We start from the raw sequence: 23,169 nt of genomic DNA on the forward strand, positions 1-23,169 counted from the left end.
CTCAAAGAAAATCCCCAAATTGCACAAATGACCAAGACAGAATAAATAATCATTGTTTTAACTAATAATCCCCTTTTTTAACATGCAAAATTAGATCAAAAAACATGTTGCACAGTCAATAAAATACAACAAAATGTAGAGGGAAATCAGCCTCGGCGATCAAGTCTTAGTCTGCACACGGTGCATCAAAGTGGGACAAATCATCTAAATTCACAAGGAGCAAAAAAAGCCTTGGAAAAATAGGATGTGTTCAGATATATTTTCAGATACAGCCATACCTCTGAACACAGCAAAGCTGCTAAAATAGGTCGGGGACCCACTTTGGCAGAGCACAAAGACATTTGCATTAAAGTACATGGACTTCAAAAAAAAAAAGCAGCTCCATGAAAGCTTGTTTTTGAAGCTGTTTGCTTTCTTACTCATCAGTGTCTTCACACGTCTTTGACATGAGTCAACTATTCTCAGTTGGTTGTTAAAAAAACAAATCCCCAATATTGTCCTTTCATCAAACTGTGTCCCCCTTGCTAAAGAAAGTTTTACTGGTGAACGGGATTTACTGTATTTAACTGCTCATTTCATGTATTCCAACTTCAGACACCGTTTATAATTACAGCAAGAAATATGGGCCAGTTTGAATTTCTTTTGGAGTATCCAATTGAGTCCTTGTCATAGTTAAATGCTTGTGTTTTATCTTCTCATTGGCTTATCAGCTGTTCACACCGTGTAGTAGCTCCAAACCACGCTGGTCACTGGGAGTCTTTTGTTCGTCAGTGGACAGATTACACCAAGTTTTGCGTTTCACCAGTAGCACTGCTCGATATCTCATTTCACCGCCGCGCTTTTCACCATCTGGATTCGAACTTCTGTACAAATGAATACCGATTACAGCTGGAAAAGCCTTTTCAGAGTAGAGTCAATAGTCCTTTATCTCATTGTGACAAGTCCACACCATCATCAGTGTGACGTGGTCGTCTGTCATGTTATCAAACCATAAATCATGCTTCATTTCTGGGGGGGCTGGAAGAGCCACACCTTGGAGGTGTGGTCTTTCTGACTGGTATTGACCTTGAGACAATAAAACAAGTGTGAGGCAATACCCTGACCGTTCTTATCGTTCTGCAACCTGTTTCTCTTCAGTCCCGATTAATGAGACTCCAACTAAAATATAGGTATATAACTACAATACTCTTATATTGAATTTATTTACAAAGCTGACTCATTATTTAAAAAGATTTATTTATGTACTCTGGCCATGATGGGCTGAAAAAGCTGAAAATGGATTAAAGTGGTCAAAACAGCTTAAATGGGGAAAGAAAATAAATCCAATTGTTAAAAATTGCAAAAAAAACAAAACAAAAACAGAGCCAGATATAATATGCAAAATGGATAAATAACTAGAATGAATAAAATACAATCGCTGAAAACAGTTACAGAATATAAAAATGAATAAATCATTAAAGAAAAAAATTTATAAAATGGCCAAATCATATCCTATTTCTCCAAAATAGGAAGAAAGAAAAAAAACTTCCAAATTGCCTAAAAAAACAGCTACAATAGTTTAAAATGCTAAAGAAAATTGAAATAAAATAAAATACTGTTCTAAATGTAGCTATAAAACATAAAACTGTTTCTGTATGTGTATGTGTAGCAAAACTATATCTGTTTTTATATTTAGATATATTATACAATTATTTTGAAGGATAAATGTTATATATATTTGTGACTGTACACAAACTTTATTTGGTGTTAAAATGTCAAAACTGCTTGTTTTGACATTGCAGACCTCTTCTTTAAAAAAGACAACATGGTGGTGGGAGCTGGAATCAGTTACTATAACAGAATTTGGTCATCTCCCTTTCTCCCCTCCTGGTCTTGATTAGTTCTGCTGATGCTTCACAAGGAAAGAAACTCCAGAGTTGCCTTTTTCAATATTAACCTAGATATTTGTGAGAGTATCATTTCAGAGGTGTAATACATAAGCACGCAATCAACGGCCTGTGTAAATAACGCCCACATGTTCTCAGAGGCTTGTCCCCTCAGTGACACTCTCCCTGCTTTACATATCTGCTGTGGGGACATTTAAATCCTTGCTTTCTATCACCGTCGTGCACAAGGCATCAGGCCGTCGCTCTGACCATGGAGATGCTCGCGGCTGTAGCTTTTGCTTCTGTGGTCCACCTCCTTTCGGCGACGGTCGTTCAGGATTTCAACCACGTAGAGAGGTGCAAGGACTCCCTCTACATGGGCACTCCGCCGCGGGGGATCATCAGCACCGGGCTGAAGAAGATCTGCCAGCGCTACGCCGACAAACCTCGGTACGTGACCCTGTACGACCCCCAGAAGCGCATCCCGGTTTATTCGGCGTACAGCTTCAAGAAGACCGAGGGAGACCGACGGGTGGACTTCCCCTGGATGTACGAGCCACAGGTTTGTCCTTCAGCGATGGCTTCTGTCTTTAGATACTTTTTATTCATTCATTCTTCAGTTAGGCCAAAGGTGTATAAGGAAGTGAAGGAGTGAAGAACTGTACTGTATCTACCCTGTGATGTCTCCCCAGCTGGCAGAGACCGATGGGAACGGAAACATGCTGCCGTTCCCCACCGGCTACCTGCACATGAAGTTTGAGGACAGCCAGGCGGTGCTGGACGACTACTCTGACGTGGTCCTTTACGAAAGAGGTCAGCTGAACCCGGACCAGCACCAGTCGACCCCGCACGACCGCGCCGCCACTTACACCCTCACCAACATCGTCCCGGAGATCCGGGAGTTCAACATCGGCCCGTGGCGCGAGTACGAGGAGAAGATCCGCGTGCGGCTCAATAACTTCTGCCGCGGCACGGCCTTCGTCGTCACCGGCGTGACCACCAGGGGGAACATGATCCGACGCAACAACCAGGACCGCGTGGCCATCCCCGAAGACGTGTGGTCGGCCTACTGCTGCACCGAGTACGACCGCAACTCGCCGCACAACATTCGCGTCCTCTTCCCGTCCCACGCCGCCCTGGCCAAAAACGCCAAGGAAGGCAACAGTGTCCACGAGATGCCGGTCCAGGAGCTCGAGATTTTCCTGAAGAGCCACATGGACGTCGACCAGAACCTTCAGATCTTCTATGACAACTGCATCTCTCCATCGCCTCTTCCTCTGTACCTGCAGCACAACATCTGAAGCAGGGGTGTCAAACACATTTTCGTTCAAGGGCCACAAACGACCCCATTTCATCTTGAGCGGGCCGGACCGGAAAAATATTGTGCCTTAATAGCAGGATAGGAACTGGTTTTGGCCCGTGAGTCTTATGTCTGACACCCCTGATCTTAAAGGTCTCACAGTTATATTCTATGTGTGTTTTCATTTACTACTATAAGTAAAAGTATTTATTTTGACTTTTTTTCCCCCTCCCAACAATCAGTTTTCAGCTTTGAATAATAAAAATGTCTTTTAAAGCGGTAATGATGTTGAGGACGTTCAAAAATTATGAAAATAAATTCTTCAGGTCGACACATTAGAATACTGCGTGGGCCTTATGAATTTGATAAAATATGAGTTGGTTGAAATTTACTGCCTTGTGTTTGTTGAAGTTATTTAAGCGTGATTGTTTAATTCTTGTGGTGACAGGATATCAAATTTAAAATGCACCGTGAAGACATAAAAACACATTAATAAAAACAACCTCATTTAATGAAGTTCAATAGCCGCAGCTAATTCAAATCCTTGTGAAAAGTTGATGTAAATCAGTCGTGGGATTATTAATAGCTTCCCGTTACTGTGTTCGCTGAATTTGACTGTTTGGCCTGTTGTAAAAAATGAATTTGACTTTTATGGTTGTTTCAGCGTTTCAGTGTATTTAATCACCTTGTTAATCTACGAGCAATAAAAGTCTTTTGAATATAATAAAATACTCACGTGTATTTATTGGCAGAGTTTCAGAAGAAAGAGCAAGAGCAAAGGCAATTGATGTTTTTTGGGGGGGAAGCTTCTAGACATGAGCTGAACAAGAGGAGGTAAACCTGATGCATGGAATGTGTGTGTGTGTGTGTGTGTGTGTGTGTGTGTGTGTGTGTGTGTGTGTGTGTGTGTGTGTGTGTGTGTGTGTGTGTGTGTGTGTGTGTGTGTGTGTGTGTGTGTGTTATGGAGTTTAGCTGCACACTGCCATCTGGTGTGGGGGAGCCAGCACTGTTCATGCTGGCGGAGTACACACAACCCAACATTTAATAATCTCTGCAGAGGTAATTGAGTTGAGCTCCAAATAAAGCGGGAATGGCATTACAATGTGCATCAGTCAAACTAAACAACAGCGTTGTCTCTTCACGGCGAATCCTACATAACCGACTGGTCGTATAACTTCATTCTCATTGCGGCAATTACTCAGGAGAGTTATTGGAAGCAGGAGCGGGGACTAATTCAGAACTATTGGGTAACTAGAAAACAGGCGTACTATGCATATTAAATCAACAAAATCTTACAAAGCAGCTGCAGGAAAACAGTGAATCTTTATTGTTTTACCCCAGTAATTATTTACCTGTTCCAATTTCAGTGCCAAAGATTTAATCGTGGGGGAAAAAAAAACGAGCAATCAATTGATGAGCGTGTAAAATGCGAGCGTGCCGAGGTAAAGAAAAGAGGAGTGCAGCGGTCTGAGAGCGCTTCTTCAGAGGTGATAACGCAGAAATAAAATGTAACCGTGTTAAAGATGGTATTCCATTATTTCCACATCAGCGCGCCAATGAATGGGAAGTCGGCCGTTAGCCGAGACGCTTCATCCAACAAAACCGGCGCAGCCGCGTGGTTTTCAGTATATTTGCAGTAATATTGATTTACTGTGTGCAACAGCTGAATAAACAGTGATCAGAGGACAGTACCCCCCCCCCCCCCCCCCAATGTAACGGGCGCTGCCAAGTTATTTCAGGCTCTGAAATGAAAACTCTTTGACAGAATGTCAATTTGAGCTCGGTTTGCTCTGCTTGTGTTATTCAGGATCCTCCGCACCTTTTCAGACAATAAATAGCTCAATTCTTTTTAATAAATGAACTTGAATTTCACTTAATAAAAATCCAGGGGCATTAGCAGCAGAATGAACTCGCCGAATTGACATTTTTTTTAATACGATTTTCATGGTGGAGCCACTGCAGGGCTGGAAGGAATCATTTAATCGTGTCATAAAGCTTATTCTTGCTTCTGGTTTTTGACTGAGCTGACTTCTTTGTAATTGGAGCAGGAGCATCAAGCTCCGTTAGCCACAGCATTGCCCAACTTACGGATAATTTCATTATATGGTAGAAATCCTTAGCAGACACACACTGACGGGTGAAACAATTCATCATCATTTCATCATCCCACTGCAAAAGAGAGCGATAACCTCAGGTAAAGTACAAAGCTGTTGTTGGGAGGTAAAGCGTGTGGAAACAGATCAACACATCCTCAGCTGTGGTTAAAAAAAAATACCCTCAATGTCACAGACAGAAAAAAAAATAATATCCCTGGAGCGCCAGACAAAGAGAGGACGGTCTTCTCTAAGGTCACCGAGAGAAAAATGACTTATTTGTGGGTAAATGAGAATGAACTTCTCCACAGAGTAATTACTATAAAAGTAGGGGAGAGTTTAAAGGTTCAGTGTTCTTGAGTTTTAAGATTACTAACTCTACAGCTCATTAAGTTTTGCAAAAAATTATAACAAGATAAAAAAAAAAAAAAAAAAAAGATTTTAGGGTAACACGGATGAAAGGAAAGAGAGCGAGCAACTTCCAGCAAACATTTATTTCGCTTTTCTCCAGTCTGTCACACATTTCTCAGACAAATTAGAACTCTGTTCTTATTTTCTGCTGCAAATCATTAATATTATGGGGTTGTTTCTTTTAATTCTCCTGTGTACATTATTAAGTGGTACTCTAGCAGCGTTCCGCTGTCATACAGTGACACCTAGTGGCCCCACTTGGTATCTACAGGTATATTTAGAGGGAAATCGATGTATTTCGGCAACTTAAGACTGTGTTTACCATGAAGCAGATCAACTGACAGCGAATGGCTAAAAGATTAGCACCAACTGATTGTGACATAAATCTACAGAACCACATAAGAAACATGATGCAGTTTGCAAAGCCTGACTACAAAGCATTTTAATGTAATCTCAAAAATAAGTTAGAAAATCTCCCCATAGATCTTCTGAAACTTATCAGTGTGCCCCTAAAACGGCAAATTCTGACAATTTGAATGTTCAGCGCGGATACTTCGTCCTGGTTGGAAACATTCAGTTTGCTTATCTTCTTTCTACATTTTATGCTCATAACTCTTCAAATCTGTGTCTTCGTGTGCAGAGTGTGTATGTTCTGCCTAAAGTAACCTCCTTTAAAACTTACAAACTGATGTTACACGTCAGAGTTTTTCTGCCCCTAAAAACCACTGATCATTGCCTCCTGATGATAATGTGCTGATAATAGTCTCAGCTTCAGTAAACCCAATAAAAAAATAACACGTCTTTCTATCTCACCTCAGACCATGTTGATAGTTTTATTGAGTATTAAAGTATTTTGCTGAGAGTTAGAACTACATTCAGGGAATAGAAGGCCATTGAGATAAGTCAGGCTAATTAAGTTTTCAGAAAATATTAAGAAAATATGAAGATTTTAAGATTCTAACTAATAGGTGGGCAACTTTAATCAATGTGAGGGGCCACAAAAACTTTATTCTCACTGTAAATTGTGACCAAAGTAAGTTTATTACAACAGATTATGGGAATTCTTTTGGGTTTAGTTTTTGTAATTTGATTCTATAATTAACAGCTTTTGCAATGAAATGAAGTTTAAACGTGGTTTTACAATATCAATGTCTGCACATCTCTTGACAAATCTCCACCAAATCCAAACAAACTCAGGAGGAAAACGATTAAATGAATATTGATGACAGGTGAAAAATGTGACGACGTATCTCTGCATTGTGGGTAAAAAAATAAATAATAAATCATTGATCCACCTTTGCCCGCCTTATAAAAAAAAAAAAAAAAAAAAAAAAAAAATGATGGCAAAGCGTTTGTTTAAGAATATCTTTTAATGTTTTCCAGTTCAGATACACAACATACAGTGTGTAATAGCCTCTATTTGAAATAGAAATATTAACTTTGAATTCTTTCAAACCCTCCTGATCGTAATGCTCTCTCACAGTATCTTGAGCTTCAAGCAGGTTACTGAATCAGACTAAATGAAACAGACAAACAGGTGCAAGCCTTCACTTCCCCCGTTCTGGCATTAAATGTAATAAGAACAAGATATTTGGATCCGTGTGACGCCCTCCTCCCACCCTGACCTTTTTTTTTTTTTTTCTTTTTTAAATTTCTTTCTTTTTTTTTTTTTAAATCAAGCCAACATTGAGACTGTAAGTGTAAACATGTAAACTTGGTGAGTGTGCTTCCATTTTTCTGTTGGCTGGTCCAAACCCTTGTTTGTTGAACTGATAAAAGAGTACTTCGGGTATGCCGCGTTCTGGAAGCGTTGGGCAACTCAAACTCACATCAAACAGCTGGGGTCAATAATCCCAAATAACAGAATGTGCGGACGGATATGCAGAAAAGTAGCAGTCGCAAATAAGATCCGAAGAGTACAAAGGATTTCACAACCTCCCAATTAGGGGGTTACACAGTATGACAATGCTCGAGACAAAGTGAGACACTAACGATTAAATCCAACAGCATCACGAGTAAAAAAAACCTTGATTTGTGGTTTTGTTTTGAGCACATCAGAGACATCCACCGCTTTGCTTGTTGTGTCCCCCGCCTCGTTCCTCCCCTCGTCTGCAGCTGTTCTTTGGCTTTTGAACCAATGAAAGGACTCATTTCACTCAAAAAGCTGCCTCCCTGATTGATGGGATAGGTGTGTACGCTTTAAACATCGAGAAACGCAGTGGGAGCATTTTCTTCTTCAAGAAATTTAAAAAAAAAAAAATCCCTCCCAAAAAAATCACAATATCCAGGCTAACCTGAGCCATAAGCATGACTTTTTTTTGTGTTTATGTTGACCTCAACCATGCTGGGATTTCATTCCCCCCCCCTTAAGTTTACTAACAGATGTACTCATGTGCCCATAACCTATTGGAATTTGACCTTGACACCAAGGAAATAAAAGGAGAATCAAAAAAGATACTTTTACTCATGAGTGCTAGAAATCATCTAAACTTGCACCTGTTGTCACAAAGGAAAAGAAAAAGGGAAAAAAAAGATCCGGCCAATCACTCAAACCAAACGACAAACAATATTTACAAATTCCAGTTTGTTCTCTTACACTTAAAAAATGTACAGTTTGTTTCATGTGTTGTTGTTGTTGTTTTTTTTCTCTCCTTTTTTTTGTTGTTGTTGTTGTCCTCACAGCTCGTTTCCAGTCCAGCGTGCGAGGGATGGCAGTCTCATTATCCTGAGCAGACAGGACACAGGACAGTAAAAGGAAGAAGTGTTGTGGGGGTGGGGTGGGGGGTGTAATCCCGCCTTGCTCTCTCATGGTATATGGTGTGTGAGTAATGTCTGTAACATCAGGGTTTGTTTTTTTTTTGTTTGTTTGTTTAGTTTTTTTTTTTCTTCTTCTCTCTCCTCTGTGCACGGACAGATCGTATGGCTGTCTGCGTTTGTCCACAGTTTTAATGTCACCGGGTTTGTTTGTTTTGTTTTTTTGTTTTTTTTTTGTTTCTCCTTCTCGCTTGTTTTTTTTGTTTTTTTCTTTCAATGTGTGTTTCTCAGAATTGTCCAGAGTGCGACCCGTCTCTGTGTTCAATTTGTGCGACAGATGTGAAACGCAAGGCTCTCTCACCTTTTTTTTTTTTTTTTTTTTTTTAACCATAAATATATCTCATCCTCTCCATGAAACAACAGAAAAGAGCAGACGAAAATATAAACCGTCAGGCAGTCTTCAAAACACTTGAAGCACGTGGTCAATGTCAGTCACGGACAAAAACCTTATATAGACTATTCATGTAAAGAATTCATTTCATCCCCCCCCTCCCCGTGGGAAAACTTTAAAAAAAAAAAAAAAAAAAAAAAAGTGCCATCATTAGGTGAGATTGAGAGACAGTGAGATTAAAGAGAAACAGCAAAACCAAAAGAGAGAGAGAGAGAGAAATGGGGGAGGGTGACATTATAAAGGCGTTCATCAGTCTCTCAGTGTTAGGAAATGACAAATATAAAGAGGAAATATTTACTCTCTTTGTTATAATCATAGTTTTACACAATATTCATCTCTTAATACTTTAATACTCTCTGAAGAACCACAAAGTGCAGCTGATAATAAAATAGAAAAATAAACAAACAAACCAAAAAAAAAAACGACAACATGATTTTTCAAATGGAAAATAAATCAATGGAGAACAAGGCAACAAATCATCAAAATGACATACTTCTCTGTCCACACGCTTTAGAAAATAAAAAATAAAATAAAAAATAAAGCAAATTATCATGCAAATATCCCACACAGCAAAGTAGTTAATAAAACTTTATATATTTCTTTTTCTCTTTTTTTTTTTTTTAAAATGAGGATATATTTAATCTGATTTTCCTTTGAAGAAGAGACCAGCCACAGTGCAACATTGAGTGTAATTCCAAATAAAAACAAAGAGGGGGAAACGTGTGTACGTGTGTGTGTGTGTGTGTGTGTGTGTGTGTGTGTGTGTGTGTGTGTGTGTGTGTGTGTGTGTGTGTGTGTATGGTTGAAACAGAAAGATGAAGGGGTTGGCACTTTTTATGATGGTAATTCCTTGTGTAAGATACAGTCAGGATGGACCTCCCGGGGCGGTCCACTGGACGCCAGCGAAAGAGGAACTTTATCACAGTACTTGGCACCAAGAATGCTGGTAAAAACGAGATATCAGAATATCTTTTTTTTTTTCATTCATATCCTTACAATTTATTAATAATACATCATTTACATTTGTGTTTCTGTATAAAAGACTCCAAAAGGAAAAGAGAGTCTAGAAGTGATCGAAGAGGAAAGGACTGGAAATGGATCATGTCAATGTTTGTTTGTTTTTTTTTTAATAAAAAGAGCTACAAGGGCAGATGCGGAGCGAGAAAAGAGCGCGAAGCAGCGGAAACGGGTAAATGAGCTGAGGTGGGAATCCAGACGGAGAGATAATGAGCGAGAGACAAATAAAGTAATGGACGTGATTAGTGCGTGTGTGAGGCGGAGATGCGGCGAGTTGTAATGGGCAGCCTGGATTCCAGGTTGCGTCCTACAGACTGAGTAGGATTCCTATATTCTTCCTGTACCCGCCCGACAGTTGAAGCCCCAATCTGGAAATGTTCTGAAATCGGCACCGGCGCGTACGCAGATACTTAAGGTTCTCTTCTGAAGCAGAATGTTTGGCGGAACCCAAAACTAACAGATCACACACATTTGCAGGTAGAAGAAATGAAGTTGTGAAATGAGATCAGCTGGCGCTCATCCTTGTGCTCCTCGCCCCGTCAATACATTTCACAGTAAACAATAATCTCCAAAGCCACAATGCAGAGACAGCTGTTGGGACATAGTGCTCAACACAGGGTGCCAAATTTCACTTCCAGATTGGGACTTTAAAGCTGCAATTTGTAAGTTTGACGAAACCAGCGCTTTACGACAGACAGCTTGTCGGGACATATGTTGCCGCACACAAAGCTGCTCGCTTCTGTATTTTCCTGCCCCCCCCCCCCACTAAATGAATAATAGTGAATGTTTGTAGTCTATGTCAAACATAGTTTTGCACTGACACGACAACACATGCGCAAAACAACCACGCTACACGTTAGACGTCTGACTGATTGTGATCAGCTTCTGAAAGAGCTCCAGGCTTAGAGCTGCACGTGGTGGTCGCTCTCTGAGGAGCCAAACACTCAAAAGACATTTGATAAAATAAGCAGTGTGTACCTAAGGATGACAGGCTTTTTAGCAACTGAGCTCATTAATCCCAGTCCTTCTTGAGCTATGATTACAGTTTAGAGGTATTCCACCGCTTCATATCTTACAAACTGCAGCTTTAATTGAGGGCTTTATGAGAAAAGACAGAAAATAAAATATATAGTAAAGTATAGAGGGTTTAAAGAGTGAAGTTTGGATGGGGCAGTTTGTGTGGTGCGTCTCTGAAAGCCCAGAGTGGGGTAGCAGAGCTTGTGCCTGGTCCTATACACGGGTGGTGGAGTGTTGGTGTGGCAGGGCATTGTTGCTGTGGCTGGGGACGGGTGTGGTCGAGGGGGCCGGGACTGGGGGGTAAGTGTTGAAGGGGTGGAGGGGCTGCATGCTGCTGATGGTGCTGGGGATCATGGTGATGGTATTGGCTGTCATCAGTGGCACATCCTCCGGCGCCCTCCGCAGGGCGAGCGTGTAATCGGGTGGGCACACTGGGGGCCGCAGTGGCTCCAGGTCTCCGAGGACGCCGCGCGAGGGGAGTGGCGTCCCGTGCTCCAGCTCCACCCTCTGCTGCTTCATCTGCAGAGACATCAGCTCCTCCTCCTGACTCAGCGCCAGGTCGTTGTGCGGTGGGGCGCCGACCACTCCCATGCCGACGCCCATGCCCATTGTCGTGCCGCGCTGCGGGGAGAGTCGGCGGTGGCGCCGCTGCATGAGTTCATGGCGTTTATCCCGCTTGTAGTAAAGTGCGGCGAAGGCCAGCACGTTCAGGAAAAGAAGCGAGGCGCCGACCGCCACCGTCACGCTCAGCTCGGTGGAGTAGTCCCTGGTCTCGCTGGGGAACGGAGGGGTATAGGGGGGTCTGTCCGAACCGTCCGGCTCGGGATCCGGCGGATAGGTGGACATTATGGGGTGTCGCGTGGACAGGGTTCCAGGAGTAGGATGCAGCTTCCTGGGCATTCGGGTGGTGATGGAGTTAATGATGATCTCGTGTAGGTTGTGGAGATGTGGCACTAGCTCGAGCCAGAAGGCCACCTTGTTGGCACGGTAGTTATCTCGGACACGAGGCTTCAGACCAATATGCAAGTACTGCTTGTCTTTGGAGCTGAATTTGGTCCAGATGACCTCCTCGAATCGGTTAGGCTTAGTGTGGATGAAGGTGGTGTCCTGAGGAACTGGTAGGTTTGGATCCCTGGAAAAGAGAGAAGATTGATTATGGTCACACTCTGATCTGCCATTTGATACACTAATTCAATAAAACAACTCAGGAGCTGGATGGAGTTTGGACATTCCGTTTTTTGAGACAGTTTAGAAACATGAAGGTCTCGACAATCACCGAGAACTCGTGGTTATTTGCATCCAGTGTTTTTTTTTTTGGTTGGTCCTTCATCCTACAAATCTTCCAAACTGTAACATCTCGAATGAGTTGAACTGAATACCCAAGCAAGTTTATGAAACAAGCTGGACGGAGGAGGACGGTAAACATAAGTGAGAGCGAAACATTCAAACTATCATTGAATGGTGTAAAGACAGAACACAAATTCTCCACGCCAAACTCTACTCCGGACTGGAAACAGAAGTTTCACACTCGCAGTGGATCCTCCCCACTATACCATTTCCATAAATCTGGAGGTGAAGATTCATGAGACCACCCTGTCCAGTTTGGGTGATCCGGAGGTCACTGCAGTGACATCTTTCTATTCTTGGCTGGCAGGAAGGAAACCAAACAGCTTTAAGGTTTGACATGTTGTGCATTCGTAGAAGTAGTTCGGCTCATTACATCGTCAAGAGCAGTTGTTTGCGACAGCTCAGCCAGTCTGGCTATTCTTTTCAGGCATTCCTCATGTAGATGGTCTTCCCATCCGTGAGGCTCTTGTGACAATTTTACAGATCATCAAACCAGCCCCCCGTCTGTCTGACGCAAACATGAACTCAAACGTCTCACCAGTGTCCGCGTTATGCATGCCACTGCTGCTGTGTAATCAGCTGATTGGATAATTGTGCAGGTGTTGTTGGACAAGTATTCCAGTTGACATGGACACACAGAGTACTTTCATTCATCTCTGTCCTGTTCCAAGGCCAAAGGTCATATTTTACTTACAATATAACCTGGAGATGGGTCTGCCAAAGCCTATTATCTAACTTCCAGTCTTGTTCGCAATGTTTGAATGCTTGACTACATTTATTTTTGAGCCCCGAGTGTTTCTCCAAATAAGTGTGGCCTGCTGCTTCTCGGGTGATGTTTTGTCCAAACCACACATTCGATGGTAAAAGTTCACGAAGAAAGAGATTTCTTTCCTGTGGTTACTTCAGCTTCCTGACACAATCAATGGTAGTTTATCGAAGATCGACCGTAATCTTTACCTATGTGTAGTTTATCTTAATTTTGTTGCATCAAAAGTTCAAAAAAATTAAAACGACAAATAACTCATGACACTAATGTGCTCAATGTGCAATACCGCAATAGACCGTCATTATAGCTGCACTATGTTAAAGGGCAGACTTTTGTAAAATCATGATCCATCCATCCGTATATACTGGCTTCAGTTGCAGGCGTTTTACTCACGCACACTGAGCAGAATGCTAAGAATATCTTAACTGACGTGAACTTGGCTTCATACTGACCCTGTCTTGGCAAAGTTGGTCCAGTATGTCATGACCACAGCGCTGAGCATGACGTCGTTCTTGGAGAAGTTACAGGGGAAGAGGTCGGTGGCTCCCACCATGGGAATGCCAAACACGTAGGGGATCTCATCTCCATGGGCGGCGTCGGCCCAGTCCGGCCTGGCCTCGGTCTGACAGTGGTGGTGGAAGGTATAGAAGTAGACGGGCGACTGGAACTCAGCCTGCAGCTTGGCAGTGGCGACAGCCGGGGCCACCCACTGATGGTCCGTGAACAGAGCCAGGAGGGTCTTCCTACGCATGTCACTGTTGTCCCTGTCAGCCCAGTCCGTGTACATGAATTTTATGGTTTCCCTCAGGATATTTTTACCTTGGGGAAAAACAAAAAAAACAAAAAAGGAATGTGAATATGTGTGCAGTACGTGCATGTTTATCTGCTGCATAAAGTTGAGGCATTTAAGTAAGATGTTTGTCACTGTTTCTGTGTCGACTCAGCATAATTTTGTGTTTTACATTGTGAAATGTTTTATTTTAGGCCACTTTAATGTGAAAGGTCATCTGTTCAACTTAACAACTTTCCACTATATACATATATTTACAGAGAGAGAAAAAAAGGATAAAAAAAATAAAAAATTCAAGCTTCGAGACAAACCAATGATGACCAATGAGGTCACATGTCAAGAGCTTATGCGCATTACATATCTGTTATTACAGTATTTTCCCTCAAATGATTTATTCGCCACCCCTCCAAAGACTTCCACCAAAATACATTGACATTTTGCATTGCATTTGGCAGTTATTTTTCATGGCAGCATCACTACTATCTCAGCTCGGGTGTCAGTGTTGTGCTGTGGCCGCTACTCTTAAGAAAACTATGCAAAAAGGTCAATGGCTTCTTTTGGATGGACGTTTCCTGGGCTGCATTGGAGCCTCTTGTGGGCCGCTTTTTGCCCACAGCCCTTATATTCGACACTCATGTGCCAGTCGAAATACAATAACTTACAGAAATGGAGTGAAACTGGATATGCTTGGAAATAGATGTTTTTTTTCTGGAAAAGCTAAAGAAATAAAAATGCTTAACTATTCTTTATTCTGGGATAGCCCCATGATCAAAGAATATTGGAAAAATGTACCAGTGCAAAACATTTTAAAATATATGCCTGGAAACGAGACAAAAAATTTAGAAATAGACTGCTGGTCGCAGGAAAACACTGCTATTACATGGCTATAACAGAATAGGGCAGAGATAACTATATCTGAACATGACACACTGGAGTAATTCACTTCATAGAATGAGTATTGGGCTAAACACACATGTAACTTTTACGGATCAATATTTGTGTCTAAAGACATGCACAACAAGGGTAATCCTGATTACTTAGCTCTATCAGTGGATTTGTTACTAATGACTGTTGGAAGAATCTCCATCCTGACCACCCAGTACAAATGTCATCGCTGTAAAATAATATCAATCATTGCATAAAGTTTCTATCAATCATTATATTATTAAAAGAAAATAAAACTCGAGCCTGAAAGTACTTTAACTGGGCATGTACGACTAGATTTATTACGTCCTTGATTTCACCTTTGAGGATATTTCTGTGTGTTTCTCATTGTTTCATTGTGCAATGAGAAAACGGACGGTGCCAAAATGGTGTTGTTCTTGTTTTACACCACTTAAGCTGCTTAGGATTCTGTTGAATCGCTGACTAACTGCACCGCGAAAGCAGATGTTGAAGACAACAATATAACCGAGGGGACATGTCCGATCGAACGTTAATGTAGACTGTAGAAACTAAGTCAACCCTCTTTACAATAGGAAATAATAAACTCAGCCAACATAAGGAAGATGGTGGCCCCAAAGTGATCTGTTAATAACTCCTCTGGCCTGACTCTCTCACCTCAGTAGCATTGTCATCATGGAGAAACGTACAAAAATGCTGAGAAAATTCACATTTCAATTGTTATTCAAAGGTGAAAGTGGGTGGGATCTGACCTTCTGGGTACCCATACAGATTGTCCACAAAGTTGGAGATAGTGTAGTCAAATGTGGCGGCAGATATTCCGTCCTCTTCTTCACTGTCATCCACAAACTTCAGCCCCTCTCCCTGGTTGACACCCAGCAATATGTCGTAGTTGAGGAACTCGCCCTGGTGTCACAACAAACGCACACACACAGCGTGACATGACAGAAGAGAAAGTAGCAGTAATGCCAGGGCGGTATTCACGCGACAGTTGAAAGGAAGTGACTGACATTTCCGTGCTCTGGTATAGTTACACAGAAAATAATAATAAAAGTAAATAAAAAAAAACTAGAAATGTTGACTGGATGTGTAGTTAAGGTGGGGAATCGTTGGTTACCTGCTGCATGAGGATCTCGGGGTGGTCCGGTACCACGTCCCCGTCCACTACAGGCCCGAAGGCGATGTGGTAGCGCGCAGGCTGGATGTCTTGGTCCACCAGATCCCGGAAACTCTTCCTCCGCAGGCAGTCCACCAACTCAGCCATGTCCCCCAGCGTGCAGCCCACCTTCTTGGCCAGGATCTTGGTGTACATCAGCGGTCGGTAGTTCACCGACCAGCTGGAGATTGCTGAGCCACTCTGAGCGATGGCCCTCTGGAACAGGCCTGAACAAAGCATGAACAAACCCCACAGGAGATAGATTAAAAAGAAATCCTCTTTATTCTATATTAGTTTAAGTCTGTTTTATTTCCTCTGACACACTTTTTTTTCTGGCAGCTGATGGGGCATTCAAGGCCTTACACTGTGAGAGATTTAAATTATGCATATCGTGGAGGACGAGCATTTGTAGAGTTTTACATGTGAAGCAGAAAGTATGTATCTTTCCTGCTTTTCACAGCTGGTATTATTTTTTTTTTTTAACAAAACATTTGTGGGAGGAAATCAAGTGATCATGTCACACAGGACAAGAAGCAGAAGTTATGACTGAAGCGGGAAAGACGGAAAAAGGGGCCGTCAGAGGAAGAAACGCTCGCACTGTTGCACCGCTGCACTGTTATGTAAAGTGGTTTGATGTCCCTCTGTTTTATCTGCAGATTCTGTCATTAATAATTAAGCCCCCCCATATTCTGCATGTGCCCCGCCCCCGCTCCTCTCCCTGTGAAATCAATTAAGAAGCCTCTCGGCTGCAGCTCGTCGTCTCATCACATTTCACACACACGCACGCACACACACACACACACACACACACACACACACACACACACACACACACACACACACACACACACACACACACACACACACACACACACACACACACACACTTTACCCCTCACCCTCCAAATTTCACTGGTCCTTGTAGTGTTACAGTCTGTGCACAACAACCTGTTTAAGGTGTTTTTTTTGTACCAGATGTAACTCAACTACAGTCTCCACTGGAGAGGCAGCGTTCACCTGCATCCAACATCTAATATCCAGCTTTACCCAGAAGATGGATTTGTTAATTCCACTAATAACGCTTATTGTGTTTTCTTGCGTTTCCTTTCAAAACTTCAAATAAACCTTTTTTGCTTCTTCAGATTAAATTCAGGAAGAGACAATTCAATGTTTGACAGCAGCTTTGCCTCCTGCAGTGACCAGTGCTCGCTATTCAGCATGTCACTGACATGCTTCTCAACATACCGTGCATGAGACGTCACTCATACAAGTGCAGAGGGGAAACCTGATCTGAAGGAGTGTGGAGATGTACTCTGTTCAGAGTAAGGATTGGTGTAAAGCACCCTTCTCCTGAAGCTTTTTTCATTCGGATTATTTTCAATTATTTGTGCCCAAAATGAAAACTATCGACATTTTCAACATCAAATCAAGCGATGTAAACAAAATGCAGGAAAAACCAGCTGAAGTGAGGTTGTCTGTATGCATTACAATGTTTATTAGATTATCATGAGGGAATATTTATCAGTTCAAAACTCACCCACTGCCTCTGAAATTCCTCAGTTACATGTCAATTAGTTTAAACTGAGAGCACGACACTCACTTCCTGTGTTTGGTCTGCTTCTAACCCTTTGGCCACTTGATCCGTTACACTCTGATCACACTTTAATCAAATAGAGCTTGTGTAACAAGTTTTTTTTTTTTTTTTCACCAGCAAGTGTCAATATGTGATTTTTTTAGCTTATAATCGAAGTTGTCAAGACGATTTTATGAAAGATACTGAACCTGTCACATTACAAGACAGTCACAACATCCAAATAAATTGGTGGATGTAATGTAATGTAAATGTTTTCGATGAGTAGTTTTGTGACAGAAATGAATTAAATGCAGATTAAATCTATTTTCAAAACAAAACAAAAATTGTGCCCCTTAAAATCAAGAGAGCTTTATGTCCTTTGGCGCCCCCTTGGTTGGAAATCAGTGACATACAGGATAACAACGTTAGTCTAGGCATTGAAGTATGTTGTCGCGTTGTACCCACGTTTAGGAAATCTATGTTACGCGATGTGGCAAATATGTTTTATAAAACTGCTAATGCCGTGCAGCCAATCCAACTTTCAGAGACGGAATCTAGAAAGAATGAATGAATAATGAACGAAATAGCTGACTAAAATTGAAAGTATAAGTTATAAATATACTACTTTGGTAATATTTGAAGTCCTCACTCACAAGCAAGACAACTGACAGAATCTGACAAGACGAGCACTAACATCCTGTCCAATCTTGTGTGTGTGTGTGTGTGTGTGTGTTTGCTCAGTCGTTCACACTGAGAATCTGCTTCCTGAGAAATTTCTTTTCATCCCTCCAAGGTCACTCTGCCAATGTGAAGGGTAGCAGTTTAGTAATAACATAATCTGGATTCTTGGTAGAGCATAAACTGCCATTCACCTTCTCAGCTCCAGCAGCCAAGATCGCATCAGAGGATTAGTGATCAAACATCTGCTGGGTATTTGAGAGATCTGCCACTCAAAAACAAGCAGGGAAAAGTAAATGCAATTTATAATAAGCTGTATACTGCATGAGCTCCCAAGGAGGTGTCTTCAGGATACATTGACTGTCATTTTTTTTTTTTTGTTAACATTTAGTGATATGGTGAATTCCGATATTCCAACCCCTAAACTGGAAATCACCTTTACGTAAAGGCATCATAACTGCTTGTTGCCCTTCCAGCCCCATCATGTCCAACAACACAATATCAACAGAGCGTCATTATTGCATGTAGTTTGCCCTCAGCTGATAAAAGAAGCTGAAACTGTTACTGCTGCGAAACTTTCTACAACTACAAAGCAAACTAATGAATCTCTGAGGGAAGCACAGAAGACAGAGAAGACGCTCAAAACCATCAGCTTAAAAGTAGCTCTACTAAAATCTTTAATACTCTACCATTAAGGTGTGCAGTAGATTTATTGCTTTTAATCAACTTCAAATGTTTTTGAAGATTCACAGTGATAAAATTTAAATAAAAGTTTTTCTTTTTTTAATGTTAATAAAAAGAATCAGAGGAAGTTTTTACAGTAAAACACTAAAATCCAATCTGACAGATAGGGTTGTTTTTACCTGTTGATCTAATATACCGATATAATAATTTAACAAAAGGACCAGATACAACTAGCGAACCAACTTTTTGGGAAGGAACAAAAAAGTAAATAAATGCTTCATTACTGTGTACATTTATACCCCCAAAATCTGTACTTTCTGTTAACTATATCGATACTAGTTTTAACAGGAAGATGAAGAGATGAATATACCTACACTTTGACTGTGGAAAGCAACATGGGCAAACACGCGTTCCTTCACATGGAGAGACTTTATCGTAGCGCCACATTATGTAATAATGGTGCAACGTGTAATACATTTTCAACTCATTATGTAATAATGCCGCATTTTGTAATAATCTGCTGCATTTTGTAATAAACAGTTATTAGTTGTACTACTATGTTGGCAGGACATTAGCATAATCTTAATTTTTGCTCATTAATAAACAGAACAATGGATGTGGATAAAGGGCAAAATGTATTACATAATGCACCAATTATCAAATTTTCTTAAAATAATAAGTGGAACACCCACATTTTGTAATAACAGTTGCAATATATGACAAGTTATTAGAAAATGCGGCAAAGTTTATTTGGAAAATGCGTTCAAGTATTTGATTACAAAATCCGGCAGATTATTACAAAATGTGGCATTATTACGTAATGAGTTGAAAATGTATTACATTATTACATATTGCACCATTATTACATAATGTGTGGAGCTACAGACCCTGTTTACACGACGTTTCAAGTGAAAACGCATCGTTTTTGCAATTTTTGTTTTCGAAAAAGTTTCGCGTTTAGTTTACACAGCAACGTTTTGAAAACAATGTCTGTTTGGGAAACAGCAGCTGTTTTTATGTGATAAAACCAACTTTGGAAGTACAAGGAGAACAGCACACTGTAAACACTGAATTAGACTCTTTTTTTTTTTTTATGCCGTTTTGGTCCATTCAGGATCAGTTGTTTGTAAAAATAATAATGTTTTTTTTTTGCTCACAACTGTTACATTCACTGTTTCCATCATGTTCTAGTTGATATATTTGAACCTGTCATCACAAAATATTCATTGCTGTGTAATGCGGCCGCAAGTGGTTCGATATGCTGGAAAAGAGGCGAATGAATAAGTGTCTGTAAGTGAAGAATGTGAGTAATTTTACCGCCTGTGTACGTCTATAAAATGAAACTCTGCAGTCCAAAAAGTCGGAAAAGCTCATGACATTCTTTATGTGAAGTCTCGGTTAAAAAGAAGAGTATAGTGCATTGTTCACTAATGCCTGGTTCTGCTTGGATTAGGTTTATTACTTAGGGACACAATTTGGCCCGTGTGGTTCAGTGATGTTTGTCTCCTGTGATTTTTACGTTGTTTGGGATTATTTCGAGTTTCGCGTCCTGAAGTGAGTAATGGATTTTACTTTAAAAAAAAAATAAAGAAATAAATAAAAATACTTACATTCACCCATCTGTCGGGTCGGACACTGTCCAGACTGACAATCTGCTTTTCTTTCAAATCACTCAATCTTTGTAGTGTTTTGTGTTTATTACAGGAAAAAAAAATAAAAATCTATAATGCGAATAGTGGGTGAGTCATATCTGGAAATTGTATCCCTTCTCTTGGGGGACTGCCATCACCATATGTCTTTATCTAGTTTATAAAGACACAGTTCTGAAATGTTAATCCCCTTTGGGCAGGGGTGGGGGTGGTGGTTGGTGGTGGTGGTGGGGTGGGGGGGACGGGGCATGAGTGCTAATGTGGCAATAGCAGGGAGAGAGCCTGACCCTCAGAGTGGTGCGAGAGGATGAGGAGGTTCACACAGGCAGCACCGGCTCCCGAGCCAAAGATGGTGATTCTCTCTGGGTCGCCTCCAAAGTGGCCGATGTTTTCGTTGAGCCAGCGCAGGGCCTGGATCTGGTCCAACAAGCCATAGTTCCCCTTCGCAGACTGGTCCCCAGTGCTCAGAAACCCTGCAGGGCAAAACAGAAGCGAGAGGGAGGGAGAAGGGACAAAGAGAAATATACAGATTAGGTGAAAGTGGAAGAAGGCAGCAAGCTTTTTCTTTCTTTTTTTTTAATGTTTCCCACACAGAGAGAAGATGGCATCCTGTCGTCGTCAGGAACTTCTCAGCCTCACGGAGGAGATTGTGCACAGAAGGCTTGCCAAATTACTCATTTCAGAATACCCACGCTGAAAAGGCAACGCAGTTAAGAGAACTTGTCAGCTGAGAGAGGAGGAGAGCAACAGAAGGCATGTTTCACCTACTTCCAGGACACACATTTACACAGTAGGTGCACACCCACAACAAGATAAAATAAACTGAACAAAACCCCGCACGCACGCACGCAGCTTTGTTCCTATGAGATGGAGATCACGGGATTTTAAAGAGTTTTAAACTGTAACAAGCTGTCTCGCCACTGCAACTAGTATTTCACGTTTCCAAAACGTGTAAAACATTAAACAAAAAAAATTAAAACAAATGCTTTCAACACACTTGAATTCGGCAGCAGTTATGTGAAAATCCAATGCGTTCAACCCATTTGGGATTTGAAAGTGCTACATGTGTCACTACTTGTGAACAAACAGAGCTCTCACTGTTGCCTGAAACCAACACCAGTTTTAACTGCAGCTTCAAATTAACCAGCAGGAGGCAACTGTTTAGTTAAATATCACACCAAGTACAAGTCATTTGTTAATCCTGTGGGAAGACATGACTTTAAAAAAAATAACTCATCATACAAGATAGAGTGGGGAAAAAAGCCTGACGATGTCTTTGCTGCTTATAAGTTTTGTTCTTTGTGGAGATAAAAAAAAGAAAAACAACCCACAATGTCCAACTGAAAAAAACATAGTTTTTATGTTTTCTTTTCAGAAAAGATTTGGCTCACGTTTTGAAAACGATGTCTGTTTACACGAAAATGACATAAGATATAAATATTAAGAATGGCGAGTATACAGGCATTTATATGGATCAGGGGGACTGCAACCTCTTTATGACCAAAAGAGAATTTTTTGGTACTTTACACCAAATCAACTTTACCTGGAGCCGCAAAAAAACACCTTTAACCTTTAAAATGAGGCAGACACGGAAATTTTGATATATGAACACACGGCTCCCGAACAAAGTACAGGGTTAAAAAAAATGCAACAAGAAAACTGAAAGTGCAGAATTGAAGTATAAGGTCTCCCCTTCAATTCCACACAAAAAGTAAAAAAAAATAAAAATGAATCTGTTGGGAAAATTGTGAGAAATTCAACTTTTAAAACTTTAGTTTATCACACCTCATCTATTTCCCATATTTGCTCTATTAAGTGACGTCAGTGCACATGAAATATCAGGACACTGGTACCAAAATACCATTGTTGTGTAAACAGACGCCTGAAAAACGCGAAGAAAATTTTCAGTTTTCACTTGAAATTTGTGCCTCAAAGCTTCAAAACAACTTTGTTGCGGCTTTCTGTTGTTAAGGATCTGCACCACTATTGCCAAAAATAGATCTTATAGTGGAAATACCGGATGTCCAGTCCACAGAAAATGTCCTCCATGGCGTGACATAAATTGTGGGAGACGTGTGGGTTTGAGTTAATTGTGCCGGCTTTGCTTGGATCTTAAAACAGATTTATTCACGTGTTTTGTTAGTCCAATCTGAAGAACGGATTTTACCCAAGGGGGATACGTGGCCCAGAGTTCAGGGACATCTCACTTTCATTTTCTGGAAAACTGCACGTTGATACACTGTGAAGTGAATTTGCAATAAATAAAAGTGTGTATGTACGGACACAAGCTCAATGCTTCGACTAAAAGAATGCCCCATCTGCCAATCGGGGTGCTCTAATCCACCTTACTATCACTTAAAGTAAAGACGATTTTAGTTCAATTCAATTTTGTACTAAAAAAGGGGAATCCCACTGCCGTGTAAAGAAGCTAAACACTCCACCGCAACTGATTGATATTCATCCTCACAAAAAAGTAATTGTTTCTAACCTTCTCGTGCTCCAGAGAAATTCACATCTTTAGAAAAGTTGTCTTTTTTTTTTTCCTTTTTCAGGTAAGTGTGTGTACCAAGTGAAGTCTTTTGAAGTCAATAAGTAAATTTTTTTGGGTGTTCTATGTTATTATAATAGTTTGCGTATGATGTGGGTTATCTCCATCCTCGCTGTAGTATCTGTATACTGCTATGAAGGGGGATTTATATTCATGAGGAGGAGGTA

At 41.0% G+C, this 23,169-nt stretch overlaps 2 protein-coding genes across 2 annotated transcripts in view; one reads left to right on the forward strand and one right to left on the reverse strand.

Annotated features, from left to right (window-relative positions):
- Positions 1-2,136: 2,136 nt before the first annotated feature.
- Positions 2,137-3,166, forward strand: LOC308121837 (endonuclease domain-containing 1 protein; the record flags this gene model as incomplete). The annotated part of the gene is made up of 2 exons (XM_080483363.1): positions 2,137-2,427; positions 2,558-3,166. 2 exons carry the CDS (start codon positions 2,137-2,139, stop codon positions 3,164-3,166), a joined length of 900 nt encoding a protein of 299 aa, XP_080339489.1.
- Positions 3,167-9,657: 6,491 nt separating this feature from the next.
- The window catches only part of nlgn2b (neuroligin 2b), a 166,784-nt gene continuing 153,272 nt past the window's right edge, over positions 9,658-23,169 (reverse strand). Inside the window, exons 7-11 of the mRNA XM_080482819.1 lie at positions 20,742-20,927; positions 15,832-16,097; positions 15,467-15,620; positions 13,474-13,840; positions 9,658-12,040 (exon numbers count right to left, since the gene is read on the reverse strand). Coding sequence (XP_080338945.1) covers positions 11,122-12,040; positions 13,474-13,840; positions 15,467-15,620; positions 15,832-16,097; positions 20,742-20,927 — 1,892 coding nt within the window. The 3' untranslated portion in view covers positions 9,658-11,121. The remainder of the gene's footprint in view (positions 12,041-13,473; positions 13,841-15,466; positions 15,621-15,831; positions 16,098-20,741; positions 20,928-23,169) is intronic.

Source organism: Lipophrys pholis (assembly GCF_963383615.2).
Source record: "Lipophrys pholis genome assembly, chromosome: 16".
NCBI classification, from domain to species: domain Eukaryota; kingdom Metazoa; phylum Chordata; class Actinopteri; order Blenniiformes; family Blenniidae; genus Lipophrys; species Lipophrys pholis.